The 16,372-nt window shown below is 35.9% G+C and overlaps 1 protein-coding gene across 1 annotated transcript in view; it reads right to left on the bottom strand.

Annotated features, from left to right (window-relative positions):
* cyst (rho guanine nucleotide exchange factor 18 cysts) overlaps positions 1–16,372 on the bottom strand; it is a 642,386-nt gene that overhangs the window by 20,009 nt on the left and 606,005 nt on the right. Inside the window, 10 exon segments of the mRNA XM_071683416.1 lie at positions 46–313; positions 1,334–1,511; positions 3,078–3,262; positions 4,077–4,180; positions 5,803–5,960; positions 10,553–10,685; positions 11,427–11,581; positions 11,937–12,161; positions 15,571–15,813; positions 16,024–16,128. Coding sequence (XP_071539517.1) covers positions 46–313; positions 1,334–1,511; positions 3,078–3,262; positions 4,077–4,180; positions 5,803–5,960; positions 10,553–10,685; positions 11,427–11,581; positions 11,937–12,161; positions 15,571–15,813; positions 16,024–16,128 — 1,754 coding nt within the window.

Here is a 16,372-nt window from a genome sequence, read left to right as displayed (position 1 = left end):
GATAAAGAATGCACTTATTCTACCAATAAAATGGTTTATACGTACATATCATACTGTGTTAAATGGTGCTGGCTCAGTACTAGAGAAGTCTGTAACCAATGTATGAGCTTAGCTGCCACATCCTGTTGTTGCTGCTGACTGACAGAATCCCCTGAGAGTGATGAAACAATACTTAAATTATCTTGGGAACTTCGAACAGCCAATGTACTGCCAGATGGGCGGCGATTCTTGAGGCTTTCTATGACATCACCTTCAGCAGTGCCAGTTGATGTAAGAGACATCCGACTGTCCTTCTTCTTTTTGCCACCTGATTCTGTGGAGTAGAAAAAGAAAACAAGTGATGCTGGGAGATGTTGTTATTCAAATTGGTAAGATAGTTTTTACCATGATACCCATGCAAAAATAAGGAAAATAAGTAGATGCCAGCTACTTGACATTGTCCACCGTGGTGATACAGAGCACTATGACATGAAGGAACCAGGGAGGAGGTCGAAAAATGGAGTGAAATTACTGTGAAGGATTAGAACTTGAACATACAGGAGGGTATAAGGTGTGCAAGGGATAGAGCAAAATGGAGTGATGTAGTTTATGGGGAATAACATGCTGCTACTGGACTAAATGAAGGAATATGAAGCAATCACAGAAAGGTTTATAGGGTCTGATGGAGAATAGGGGATTCTGGTTTTGGCACACTGTACACAGGGATAGCTGGGTTATTAACCTTGTTTCTTACACCAAACATGTGAAACTAACTGAAACGCGACCCAAAAAAATTCCGGCAGAGAAACACATTTTCACACAAGTCTGGGTATATAAATTAATTGCAAGTTTTGATAAAAACCTGCTGATGCTCCATAAGTCTATTAAATGCTTGCTACTGAATGATGTTCTACTGGCACAATCCTTTTCAATCATTTGAAGTCAAAGTTGTACATACTAAAAAGTTAAACATACTTAGTATTGTGTAATTATTCAAGTCTGCAAAACTACAATCATAATCTCAGCACAATGGACTATATGCTAACAAATGTAATTCAACAATAAATATACATTCAGTATGTAGCATCATAAAATCTAACATAGAAAGGATTCCTGTTTTACTTGCATGTCAGTCTATAAAGAATAGTAAGATATTCCTTGGCAAAGCTTTCAAGTATCAGTGTTGGAGGTCTGGCCCTTGAATTTATGAATTGATCCTAAGAGTAAAGCTCTGGAGATTATATGTATACTATTTCCCATAAGTTAGGGGAAATGTTTCTATAATAATCTTTGGGTACAAAAGAAAGACTTCCAATTTAACATGTAAGTCACAAGTAAAATGAGAAATACTTACGTTTTGCAGAGTGTCCTGAGCCATCTTTATTTGAATTATCGAAACCCCCAAATGTTTCTGCACGTTTAGGTAAGCTTGGAGATACATAGGCTTCACTCTGGTGTTCTCCAACAGAACTGACTGAGCGGGCAAGGTTTGTGCCCCACCCACAAGCACCACTTACTAATCTTAGGGCTTCCTAAAAGAATTCAAGCATCACATTTAATAGGAAAGAAGCAGAGTCATCTACATTAACTTTTGCATACATGCCAATTCTCATACCAACAAATGATGGTGGCATAAAGAGGAATAAATTTTGATCATATTTATAACATAAAACATACAGATGATAGACCTGACGATAAACAGTAAGCTCTCTGAGTGGGTGAATTTCATTACTACTGCCAAAAGTACTTAATGAGAAACTGCTCTGACGAACTTTTATGATTACTAAAAAAAAGGACAAGAATAATGTCTTTTTTTCACTTGAATGCTGTTTCCCACATTAGTGAGGTCATACCAAGAAAAGATGAAGAAAGGCTGCAGCCACTTACACCCACACTCTAACTGTCATATGTAATGTACCATAAACACAGCTTCCTATCCACAACTAAGCCCCCAAGGATCTTTCCACTGTTTACCCCTGAATAATGCTACAAAAGTAAAATTTTCTCTTTCTTAGTTAAACTGTATTATACCATCTAACAAAAACTTATCACACATAGCATCACAAAGGAACCCTACAAATCTTGCAAATTTGCTTGTGATATTTGTAGCTTAATCTAATTCATTAACCATGGTCGATTACCTTTTTCAGAGAGAAAATAATATTATGTTGACAGATATGAGATTTCCTTTACTACATTTCTCTAATCTACCTTCATCTACATAAGCAACAGATAGAAAATGAATTTTTTTAACCTTATTCCAATCAAATGGCTATCAGTTTGAACTGGCAATTTGAATGCAAGTATTATGAAGTATGTAAAAATCTTTTACAAAAACATCGCTACAGGTCATTAAGTGGTAGAATATCTTTAATGTACACAAAGGGAGCTTTAGTTCTTGGTTTATAAACAAGTTTGTATTAACCATAATCTAAAAGCATTTCCTTATAACCATACATCATGTAAAAAATTTTTCACATGTAGAATTATCAATATCTTCCATCACCATCTCCACACTTTTTGTGATGAAAACTTGGTAAAAACCCAGTTTTATGAGAATCCTGAAAATTGGTTTGACACCACATTTATGAAGTGACAATTATTTGCTTGCACAAGGATATGACAGACAATAAGTTAGAAAATGACTGTTACTTCAACACACGGGGGAAAAAAGTATGTGTACAGAAAACAATAAAATTTTTAGGTAAGAGAAAAAGTCACTGTTAGGTCCCTGAATAAAGTTACAGAAATGTTTCATTTCTGTCACTATCCCACAACAGAGTGCAAAAATGATCTCTGAAAGACTGAGTTTAAAATCATCAGGCAGACAACGAAATTCTAAACCAGATATTAATGACCTATTACTACTTCACAAATAAATGATGATATAATTAAATTTTATGACCTACTCATCATCAACCAAGTTTCTAAGTACACGAGATGTTAACTTTCTGGCTGCAAAAGACTTAGCTTGGCCCTAACATGACCATGTGACCTATGCTAAATACTGCATTCTATAACCAGAGCAAAGTCAATACATGTTCTCAGGTCATATGTCTCATATTCACCATAATCTACTATAAAATCATGTTTCTTACTGTTAAGGAGTTTATTTGGAGGTCCCGAGCTGTATGATGATCTAACTGGTTTTCATCCAGTAATGCTCGATACTGTGGAGTTGGTGGAAGCTCCTCGTGTCCTAATAATTCTAAAAGTTCTATCACCAGGTTCATCTTATCTTCACATAATCTTGCGAGCTCTTTATCCTTGTGTTGCAAGATAGCTGAAATAGAAAGAGAAGAAAAGAATGTGTTTATCTTTGTAGTGTTTTTAGGGCCAGCAAAAATTACTCAACACTGAATAAAGAATAGGACCACAAACTCTGAAACAAACCCTATAAAAACATGCATTTGAGAGCCAACAGAAATTCAGAATCGGTGCATGCCTGCACCCAAAAGCATTTTCTAGCTGGCACAAACTGAAGCAGATTATTGTCAAGCTTTTTGATGTTATCTATGCTCACTGACTATAAGAGCCACACACGAAAAGCAGTGACAGGAAGTCCAATCAAACAGTCAGAAGGCATCTGATAAATATTTTCAATACTATTAAAAGTGCCAAAGAGACCATATACAGGTCTGATTGCTAACAGTTAATTTTTCAATCTGTATCCTCAAAATGCTTAGTACAGAGGAAAGAATGAAATAATCTAGGACAGATGCCTGTATTATAAGATAGGATCCTACTTGCTTCAAATAAATGAGAACACTTTCCAGCAGACAATCTTTACTCTGATATCTCAGTCTAAAGAAAACAGAGCACAGATACTTTTGGGCATGGTTAAGGACATTATAAAGATGCCAACTTTTTATATACTCTTATTAACTGCAAAAAGCAAACATCTTTAAAGTATAAAAATGAAATGATGTGTAAATGGAGATTTAGAAATCAAAAAACATTTTCACAGAGTACAAAAATGAAATGCAAACAGAGATCAAAATCATAAGTTCAAATGAAGCTACTCATACAACTTATCATACGAGTATATTCCAGATCCTAAAACAATAACATAACAAAGGATTTGCGATTCAAATTACCTGTGAGTTCCCTGATTTTTTCGTTATTGGCCTCCTGCAACTTGGAATATTCGCATGAGTTGTCACCCATATCATCTTCATCAGGACAATTCTCAATGGCATCTCTGTTAGAAAATAATTGAAAATTCAACACGACTCCCATCCTTTAAAAATTAATCATTGAATTCTACAGTTTATTTGGAATGCTAACATTCTATGAACTCTTACTTTCTACTTTCCCTTCTATGTACTGTTGTTGAAATGACCACAACTTTTTATATCTTTCTGACAGCTGAATAAAGGCTTTTCATACTATCATTACTACTTTTATCACTGACCCTTGACTCCTTTCTCAGTGATCTAGGGAGCTCCTGCAACATTACAATCAGTAGCAAGGACAGGATGGACTCCTTTGAAGTGAGTTCTTTGACAAGACTGTACTCTGTTTCTGCTACTGATGAAGCTACAGTCCCCACCAAAAAAAACTGATGATTACCATTCAAAAGATGGCTCTCATGCACCTTGTTTTATCTGTGGAACTAAACCAATTACTTGCTTATGGTGGGGATACCATATATCTTGCAGCATGGTACAATCTTAAAAGTGAAATGACATGATTTGCCATCTCAGTTACTCCATGATACCGAGAGTGGAAGGATGCAACTTTTGCTTGCTGTCCTTGTTTTTCTAATATTTTTGCTTTCTATTCCAGGAGATATTTTTCCTCTATCAGTATCTAACCATGGGTCCAAAGAAGTTGTCACTGGAAGAAAAGGCCTGTACTTATCCTGGAAAACAAGAAAATGTGTCTACAAGCAAGATTTCAAGATGTACTGGTATGGTAAGGCTGAGTTCACCATCTGGACACTTATTTTTTTGGCTTCTGTCTACAGTCATCCCTCCTCAAAAAGCTAAGTCTGGTCAACCTATGAAGACCACTAACCTGATAAGGATGAGTTTCTCAACAGCTCACACTTAATCAGGTTATCAGTCACCTTACTGGTAATCTTAAGCAGACCACACCCAGCTTTCTCTGGGAAACGAAAGAGTAGCTACGAGCACCTTTGCCGAGATTTAGTCAGAATGGCAGTGCTAGAATGAAGCACTTACTGGACTGAGAAAGTGTTACATAGGTACACAGACTCCACCTCAAAGGACCATAAGTCTCTTAACTAGATGGTATTCTCAACAGGGATCTCTGAAAAATATTCTTTACTGAAAAATAACATTGATACTAACCAAAAGCCATTTCATTCTAAAAATTATGATGTTTTGGGTTTATACCTCAAGAAATTCACATGGTCTTTTAAAATACCAACAGAAATGCATTGGTTCAACTAGTATAACCCTCATATACAAATAGTTCTGAATCACTAAACTTCCAGAAATATCAAAGTATGAAGTGACCTCATAATTGTACATGACAAAATGAATACTGGCTGGATTACACTTAGAATCATGTTTCCTCCATTAAAATCTGCAATACAGAATCATGTAATAATTTCTACTCATAAAATCATTAATCCTCACCAATCTGAACAATTAATCTTCAACAGCAATCACAATAAAAAGCTCATTTTCCACCATAACCACAAAATCAATGTTTGTTTTAGTGTTTTCCACATGCATAGCCTTTCTTAATATAACAGTTTATCATATACACAACACTTTTATATTTCAGGATTCAAAAATATGAATACTGATTTGTGAAGCTGAGGGTACACAAAAATGACAAAATCATAATTACCTTATAGAATCTAACCATATTTTCTTATCCTTTGGGTGTGAACATTCAAATTCAAACATTTCAGCAGAATTTTTGGAGTAGATGAGGTAGATGACTCTTGACCCTTCGCCAGCCTTTTCCCGCACTAGAAGTTTATCTAGGGGAATGACACCAGCTTGCTGGAGAAAAAAGAATAAAAAAGAAAAAGGGATAGTTATTCAAGTAAAAACTGTGATTTCCTAACAGAGACTAATTACAAAATTACATTAAGGAATAGTTAGTAAGCCAAATCAAACCATTTTGGAAAGTGAAAAAATGTGCAACAAAGTTCCCAAAGACAGATTATCAATTACCATCATGCGCAAATTCAAATATTCTTAACTCTGGGTTAACTTGTATGGCATTTACTCATTATACTTCATATAAAGCAAACACAAAATCCACAAGAATGTAAGACTGTTGAAAAATAAATAAAGGATTTGATAGAAAAAGATGTCTTTTCTAAAGTCAGGAAGATCACCTTAAGTTTACCAAAGAGTTCATAAAACAAAATTCTTTCCAGTTTCCATTCAAGACAGCCAAATGCTAATCATATAAAGGCTGAGAGGAACATTGCATCCTTCCCTAACTTTACACGCCACACCATCTACTAATCAACCCTTGCAGTAATACACCAACTGCTTATCCCTTTCTCTTGTAAGCCAGAGAAAGGAATGGACAGGGAGAAGGTTCTTGGGATTAAGAGTCCCTTCCACTAGTGAAAAGATCTATCAACAGAGGTTTCTTTTTATGAAGAATACTGCCAAAATACTGACTAAACATGATGTAAAGTGAAACAAAGATAATCAGGTAGACCACCTCTTCAACCTGAGAGTGTATGCATGCATAGAGGTAAGAAGTTAATTCACAACATAAGCCCTTGGGCTTATGTATAAGGTCAGAAAAGAGTGATTATGCATACAAAGCAGGAGACAACTGAAAGGTGTTTGCTGTGAAGAATTTGAGAGAAATTGTTAAAGAAAAAGATGGATGTGTGTGGCATTTATGGATCTGGAGAAAAACGTATAACAAGGATGACAGCGATGCTTCATGGAAAGTGCAATCAACATCCTGTGTACCTATGAGACCCCACAATGATATTTCACCATGATGGCAGGGCCAATGCAGGGTACTCACCACTTGATTTGAGAGTTGAATAACAAATCTCTTGAATGCCTCTCCTCTTCCCACCACATGTCATATAATGCTACTCTTTTCAGCAGCTACTTCTCTGGCATAGCTGTCTATTCTCAACTCAAATAGTATTGTTTTCAACCACTGTTTTTAATGTCTGTGTAGAACTTTATTCATATTACTTATTTCTCCATGTTATTTATTTATTTATCTATTATACTTAACCGCCATCTCCAGCGTTAGTGAGGTAGTGCAAGGAAACAAACGAGGAATGGCCCAACCCACCCACATACACGTATATACATAAACGCCAACATACGCACATATAAATACATATACATTTCAAGATACATACATATACATACACAGACATATACATATATACACATGTGCATATCCATACTTGCTGTCTTCATCCATTCCCATTGCCACCCAGCCACATACGTAACAGCATTCCCCACCTCCAGTTAGGCAGCGCCAGGAACAGACAAAAAGGCCAAATTCTTTCACACTCAGTTTCAAGCTGTTATATGTAATGTACCGAAACCACAGCTCCTTTTCCACATCCAAGCCCCACAGACCTTTCCATGGTTTACCCCAGATGCTTCACATGCCCTGGTTCAATCCACTGACAGCACATCGACCCTGGTAAACCACATCGTTCCAATTCACTCTATTCCTTGCATGCCTTTCACCTTCCTGTATGTTCAGGCCCCTATCACTCAAAATCTTTTTCACTCCATCCTTCTGCCTCTAATTTGGTTTCCCACTTCTCCTTCTTTCCTCCAATTCTGACACATATATCCTCTTTGTCAATCTTTCCTCACCCATTCTCTCTATGTGTCCAAACTATTTCAACGCACCCTCTTCTGCTCTCTCAACCACACTTTTATTTCCACACATCTCTCTATCCCTTTCATTACTTACTCGATCAAACCACCTCACACCACATATTGTCCTCAAACAATTAATTTCCAACACATCCACCCTCCTCTGCATAATCCTATCTATAGCCCATTCCTTGCAACCATATAACATTGCTAGAACCACTATTCCTTCAAACCTAACCATTTTTCCTCTCTGAGATAATGTTCTTGCCTTCCACACATTCTTCAAAGCTCCCAGAACCTTTGCTCCCTCCCCCACCCTGTGATTCACTTCCACTTCCATGGTTCCATCCGCTGCTAATTCCACTCCCAGATATCTAAAACACTTTACTTCCTTCAGTTGTTCTCCAATCAAACTAACCTCCCAATTAACTTGTCCCTCAATCCTACTGAACCTAATAACCTTGCTCTTATTCAGTTTACTCTCAACTTTCTTCTTTCACACACTTTACCAAACTCAGTCACCAGCTTCTGCAATTTCTCACCCAAATCAGCCACCAGCACTATATCATCAGCGAACAACTGATTCACTTCCCAAACCTTCTCATTCACAACAGACTGCATAATTGCCCCTCTCTCCAAAACTCTTACATTCACTTTCCTAAAACCCCCCCATAAACAAATTAACAACCATGAAGACATCACGCACCCCTGCCGCAATCCGACATTCACTGGGAACCAATCACTTTCCTTTCTTTCTACTCGTACACATGCCTTACATCCTTGGTAAAAACTTTCACCATTTCTAGCAACTTACATCCCACACCATATACTTTTAAAACCTTCCACAAAGCATCTTTATCCACCCTGTCATATGCCTTCTCCAGATCGATAAATGTTACATACAAATCCATCTGTTTTACTAAGTATTTTTCACATACATTCTTCATAGCAAACACTTGATCCACACATCCTTTACCACTTCTAAAACCACACTGCTCTTCCCCAATCTGATGCTTTGTACATGCCTTTACCTTCTCAATCAATACCCTCCCATACATTTTTCCAGAAATACTCAACAAACTTATGCCTCTGTATTTGAACACTCACGAAATCAAAATAGATTTAATGTATTACATTAAAATAACTGCTTGAAATTCCTTGCCAGGCTACTATGAATCTTTGAAATATTTTTGGTATTCTTTAGGAATTACTATTCACTTACTGATTCTGTACCTTCCTTGCTAAGTGGCATTTAGGTTTAATACATTGCTCTTTAGTCTTCTATTAATTTCCAGGCATAAATCATCACACATCTCTCTCTAAGACATTCCAGACTGTACTGCTTCACCTCATGATTTTTCATTAGAGTTCATGTGTTTCAGTCCACTGATTTTGCTTGTGAAGTGTTTCTGTATTCTCTTTATTTTGTTACTTCTATCTGCTTTATTGGCAACCATACAACACATCAGTTTTCAATTTTACTTCTTATATATATATATAGGGGAGAAAGATTACTTCCCACATATTCCCTGCATGTCGCAGAAGGCGGCTAAAATGGAAGGGGGGGGGGCTGGAAATCCTCTCCTCTCTTTTCTAAATCTCCAAAAGAAGGAACAGAGAAGGGGGCCAAGTGAGGATATTCCCTCAAAAGCTCAGTCCTTTCTTCTTAACGCTACCTCGCTAATGCAGGAAATGGCAAGCAGTATGAAAAAAAACAAAAAAAAAAAACATATTAAACATTAATTTTCTGTTTCTTACTGTGAATATCATCAACATCATTCCACTTGTTATTTAACTTGAAAGTGCTACCTTATCAACGAGTCTCTTAAATTGAAGTTTTTCACTTGAAATAATTTCGAAATCTTTGATGTCTGTTTCACTCTCTGTGCTGAAGTTTTGTTAGCTGCCCAATGAAATGTTTTTAAACTCCTCTCCATTAAGTTTCAATAGGTTCTCACCTGTCCATTTGTGAGTCACATCCAATTCACTCTGTACTATTTCAAGCTCATCTTCAATTTCAACTGTTTTACTCACTCTCACAACATTATTAAAACAAATATATTCTCTTTTACTTCCTCATCTGTGACTGAAATCATGATGAAAATAAGTGCTGAGGTAAGAAATGTTCCTTGTGGTAATCCTGAAAGTAAATCTCTGAACTTTCTACTGGTTATAAATTCTCTGATCCATTTCCCTATTTTTCCTTTCATATTGTGCCTTGCTACTTTCTTTATTGACACTCCATAGTTCACTTCATCAAATGCTCTTGAAAAATCAAGATAAACAGTGTCCAGTCTTTATATATGTTATTATAATGAGTTTATAGATGGATTTGTACTGCTGGTTTTACTAGATACAAATCAGTGCTGTGAGTTTGTTTGTCACGAGGTGCTCCATGATACGTTTTCTTTTATCATTCTCTCACATGACCTAAGTATGTGCAAAGATAAACTGATCAGTCTGTATCAAAATGTTTCAGCCAAAATATAAAAAATAGCTGAAATCCTTTACATCAACTTTCATCACATAAGTGGCTAATTTCCAAGAAGGAAATGTCAGTCTATTCTTGAGATGTGATAAGACAAACAGACTGGCCCTAAATACACCATAGTATACCATGATTAAAATCCCACTGAAAAACAAATTCATAATCATATATGTCCTGAAACTAAAGAAAATGAAGACCTATTTAAGAATAATTAATAAAAGATCATATGTCTTTATGAATATAAAAGATAATTGCCCCTTTCGCTATGAATTACACTAACCTTAGTGTCAGGAGAGAAAAAGTAATATTTTTGGTTGTTATCCAAGAGAAAGAACACTAAGTCGGACAGTACCACTACTTGCACCATTATTGGCTTTCCCTTTTGTTGACTCAGCACGGCTGAACCTTCAAACCTGCAAAGTATAAATGGTACTTTATTTATGGCTTATCACTCTAATCAATAACTGATTTTAGCCACATCATGTATGCATCCTCCTTATACTTAAATCAACCTGCCTCAGTAAGATTTTCACACAGTTACTGGCTTAGCTTAGTTACAACGAGGTTACAAATTTTTTCATTAAAAAATTTGAATTCTCCAATGAATATCCAAATATTTAGAGAAGAACTTTGAGCATACTCCCTCCTTTTTTATTCTAAATTTGATGAGATCTAGCATAATGTATTGTACCTACAGCATATATTTTTTCTATAAAATCTATCTTCCCAACTTAGTATGGCAGCAACTAGAAAAGATGAGCAACAGTCTCATTTGTGCACATCCTCTCTATGGCTGTTATATATCATGCACACAAAACAGATCTTATCCACAACCAAGCCCCGCACTCCATGCCATGGTTTATCACAACCGTTTCATATGCCCTGGTCTAGTTTGCTGAGAGCATGTCTATCTCACATACTGACACTACTTCACCAGGAAGACAGACAACAGCCTCACTTGCTCACATCCTCTCCCTAGATGTCATATACAATTCAATGAAACCAAAGATCCCATCCACAGCCAAGCCCTGCAGACAGATGTGTATGTACTGCACTCTCAGCATGAGGATATGAGACAGAGATGGAGGAATATGAGTGTGAAACTTTTTCCCCTCACCCATAATCATAATAAACCTCTACTTGAAAATACATACCTGAGCTTTCTATTCCTAGCCAGTAAGTCAGATTTCTTAAATTTCTGATCTTTGTATATTGCAGAAGATTTTGCATCAATTTTATGGTAGATTTCTAATAATCTTTGTTCTCTTTCCTTCTCAGCTACTTGAGCATTAATATTTACAAGAATATCCTGAAAAGTAAGAGAAAGCTTCATGAATGATAGCTAGTAAAGAAAACATATATGATTCTCATTACGTAGAAAAAAAAGGCAAATTCCATCAATAAATGACGTATAATCTAATGAAACAATTCAATAGTTACCTACATACTTGCATGCACACAACTACACATTTCTAGAATCAATATATATGCAAATCAAAAGTATTTAATCTCATCAATATCCTACACTCATTAATCTTGAGAAATCTTACACTATTACCTTCCTATTAAAACCTGTTACTTCTAATTAATGTTCTTTACTGTAGACACTTCTCTCTCTAATTTTGGAACAATTTAGCCATTTCATCCAGTACAACAGCACCTACCTTAACTAAGTCTAGTGCCTTCTTTAATGTTGTTAACTCCTCTTCTTGATCTTTACTATATTTCATTAATGCCTCAAGCATTAATGGATATTTGGTTACTCTGTGGGTTACAAACAATATACATTCTGGAATTCCCTTCTTCTTCATAAGAGGATGTGAAGACTTTTGTCTGATGAAAGCTTGAAATCTTCTATCATTTTTTAGGATGTCCTTATAGTAAGAAACCTGTGAAACAAGAACACTGACTAGAAACTTAGCCTACCATTAGGTTATTGATCTTAACTAATCAAATCAAGGCATAAAAGAATACAGTCATTCCCTCTCTCTTTCTCTCCATGTGTGGGTTATTACCACCAACTAGATGTCACTAGCAACCTATTGCCACAGCTGGAAAAATATCATGCTTCTCAATCACCCACAGATTGTCAAAAAGAGTGCATATATGTCATCTGGGTGTAATGACGCAATGCAGTTAGTTTTGTAACAAAAGAAACAATTTCTATGTTGATATTTTTGGTGGAAAAATTGATTCATCAATTCATGTTAATAATGCCGCCAGTGTAAAAAACATGTAATATATAAAAAGTATGTATAAAAACAGGAAAATATGTAAAAAGATATGTACAATATAAGTAATTGTAACATGAAATTATCTCATAAAAACAATATCGAGATGATGAATATAGAATGAAACCACACCAGGAAAAAAATAAGTACAGCACAATATATAAAAAAGCAGTGAGGTATGCTGTATAATGGAAAAAACACATGCAGGACAACAGCCATGCAACACTGGAAAAGTCAAAAAGACAAAGAATGAATACATAAGAATAACAATAGAAGCAAATAAAGCAATAAGAAATGATGTACACATATGAAACTTCGTTTTCTAGTTATGCTCATAAAAATACCCGAAAAAGTAGGATACTTTACACATTGGTGTAGGTGTTAAGAAGCTAGCTGGCAGCATGAATGCTCCTCATTTATGTAAATAAATAATTTCTTTTTTATGTAATGTCATTTTCCACACAAATTTATTACATAATTTATGTTTTTTTTTTTTTTTTTTTTCCAAAAGAGGGAACAGAGAAGGGACCCAGGTGAGGACATTCCCTCAAAGGCCCAGTCCTCTGTTCTCAACGCTACCTCGCTAATGCGGGAAATGGCGAATAGTATGAAAGAAAGAAATGTTTTTTCCAGGAATGATTTAACACATCCCATATTTACAGCTTCCACAAAATTCCTTGTTCGCCTTCCCATAAATCCTTAAAGGGCAATGCCACACTTACATTCCATTATGTTGTCATCTCTCCTTTAGCCTTATTTCCATCTGCAGTCATCTAGGCAAGAAAATGGCAAGGTTTCTGAAGTATTCTAAATACATGTTTTGGGTGGTGTCACCCAAATCTGATTATGTAATGTAACATACTCTGCTTTCAAAATATAAAATGAAGGAGAGAGGGGATCTAACACAAATCAGTCCGAAATAAACAAAATTATCCTTTTTGCTTGTCAAAGACAACCTTAAACAACCAGCTGTGGCATGGCAACATTTCCTGTTATTGGATTTGCTTCTCATAAAAAACTTGAAAACAACTGTGTCATTTACTGCCAAATCAGCACAATAAGATTCTTTGCCTTTCGTCTAATGCATAGCTGTTGTCACATACATCATAAAATATATCATAATTATGACGTAACATTTCCCATAGAAAGCATAATTCAATCACTCTCAGCTATCTGCACTGAAGTTATCTACCATTCTTTGCTCTCTAATATACTGAAAAGAGGCACCACCACCACCAAAATTCTCTGTCCATAAAAATTTTGAAAAAATTCGTATATATATAGTTTCTGTTCATATATCAACGAAAATGCAAATTAAGACTCAAAATTTTCAGTTAACACTGCAAACCTGTTTATGTGACAATTTTGAATAATTACTAACAGTTCCATATAATTGGAGGTGTTGGATTGTCTATAATTCATAATGAATGAAGTCAAAATCTTCACTCCAACATTAACAAATAATCACAACATTTATGGAGATCAGCTAAAGAAAGACATATGGTATCAAATTTGTCTACTCATATTTATGCAAATTTCTATTCTAATATTACAGTTTTTTACACCACTGATGCATGACCATAAAAAGTATATTCAAACGTATGTTTATAAACTATCTGCATGTGGTTTCATCCACAGTGAAAAATCACTTCAACAAAGTTGTGTCATTATCAATGGAGTCCATAATTTCCCTTCTGACAGGAGCAAAACCTTAAAGCTGCAGGATCACCACAACAGGGGTTCTAGAGTTGTATAATTTGACAAATTTGATCTAGTTTCTGCCTCCATCCCACAAAATTCAACGTAACACATGATCAAGGTGTAAACTTTCATAATCCTATTTCACAGTTTCAAGGTAAACTGTCTTGCCTAATCTTATTTTCCTGGTTGCAGCAGTCAGTCCAAAGTCAACTCAGCTGTTCATCCACCCCTTGGGGTTAGTCAATAAAACGGATACCTGGCTCTGGCTAGAGTACATATTCATACTTGCTTGCCTTCATCCATTCCTGGCACTACCTCACCCCACAGGAAACAGCATCACTACCCACTACTTCAGAGAGGTAGCACCAGGAAAGCAAACAAAAAAGGCCACATTTGTTCACACTCAGTCTCTAGCTGTCATGTGTAATGCACCAAAATCCACATCCAGGCCCTACACACCTTTCCATGGTCTACTCCAGATGTTTCACATGCCTTGTTTCAGTTCATTAACAGCACGTCGACCCCGGTATACCACATCGTTCCAATTCATTCTATTCCTTGCATGCCTCTCACCCTCCTGTATGTGCAGGCCCTGATCGCTCAAAATCTTTTTCACTCCCACTTCCTTGTTCCCTCCACCTCTGACACATATATCCTCTTTGTCAAGCTTTCCTCACTCATTCTCTCCATATCTCCAAACCATTTCAACACACCCTCTTCTGCTCGCTCAACTACACTTTGTATTTCCACATATCTCTCTTACCCTTTCATTACTTACTCGATTAAACCACCTCACACCACATACTGTCCTCAAACATGTCATTTTCAACAAAGCCACTCTCCTTTGTACAACCCTATCCATAGTCCATGCCTCACAACCACATAATATTGTTGGAACTACAATATACATAATGTTAATGGGATGGCCTTCATTGGGGCCTCAGCTACCCATGCTTTCTCAGCTAAAAGAAAAAAAAAGGGTATTATACTTCCCATATCATCTTATTCTACATTAAAACATCTAAATACTTGTATTCCATTACTTACCAGCTTCATACACCTTTCCTCCCTAGAACTTCTCTTTCCCCTATTTATAATCCTCACTATCCTTAAATTTCCTTTATTATGTTTTTGGCCTTTAATCTTACAATTATTTCTTATACTCCATCAGACTAAGAAGTTGCAATTCAATTGTCAGCTTTATTCATCACACTAAAAGAAATTAAAATCACAAATAACTTGTAATAACTTCAAAGAACTGAACTACAAATAAAAATGTTCTACTCCATCAATCTATACTTTTTTCATTCAAAGGTACTAAATGGCATGTCCTGAAAATACCTTTTTCAATATTTTGTAAACTTACAGCATCTTGATGTTGTGAGCAGAATTGCCCATAAGCATCCTTAAGTCCCTGTGCATTATCACCTAAGAATTGGTCTACTAAAAGATCTCCAATTGTTTCTATAAACTTGTTGCCTCTCTGTCTTTGCCGTAGTCGCCAAAGAAATGAGCAATGAATTGTTATGAGTTCATCTAAACATGGGAAAATTCGTTTTATTCTTGACTCTTGCATGTTAAGTTCACGAGCCATCCCTTCAGCAAACACCTGAAACACACATAAAGATCAGCAAATAATGGACAGTTTTATGGCCATCAGGTAAAGCAGATCAATGCCCTCATGCTGAGCATGCTTAAACATTTAAGTTCACTTAAGTTTCATCTTATTCATTGGCATAATTAAATGAAGTGCTACAGTCTCTGTTGGTCAGTATCTGAGATGAATATAAAGTAAAATACATAAATGACCATTACTTACTTTCTGCATAACTTTGAGCATACGACAGTGGTGCTTTTCTGTTATTATAAGTTCATAGATGTGCTCTTGCTTCTTCACTTGCTTTTCTGTTAATTTTTCTATAACCTGTCAAAGAAGAAATAGGGAAAGATAAGTTTCTAACCATACAATCCTTTAGAAATGTATATGCTTCTCCCCTATACTTAATAGTAATATGTCAGAGGGTGTGGAGGACTTTAAGAGAGGAGGTAGTGAAAGCTTTGCAGAAGATGAAATCCAGCAAGGAGGCAGGTTTGTGTGGTATTGCAGCAGAATTCATTAAAAAAGGGGGTGACTGTGTTGTGGATTAGTTGGTAAGGATATTCAATGT

Source organism: Panulirus ornatus, chromosome 36 (assembly GCF_036320965.1).
Source record: "Panulirus ornatus isolate Po-2019 chromosome 36, ASM3632096v1, whole genome shotgun sequence".
Lineage (NCBI taxonomy): Eukaryota > Metazoa > Arthropoda > Malacostraca > Decapoda > Palinuridae > Panulirus > Panulirus ornatus.
Note: the sequence above shows the minus strand (reverse complement) of the source record. Positions and strands in the feature narration are given on the sequence as shown.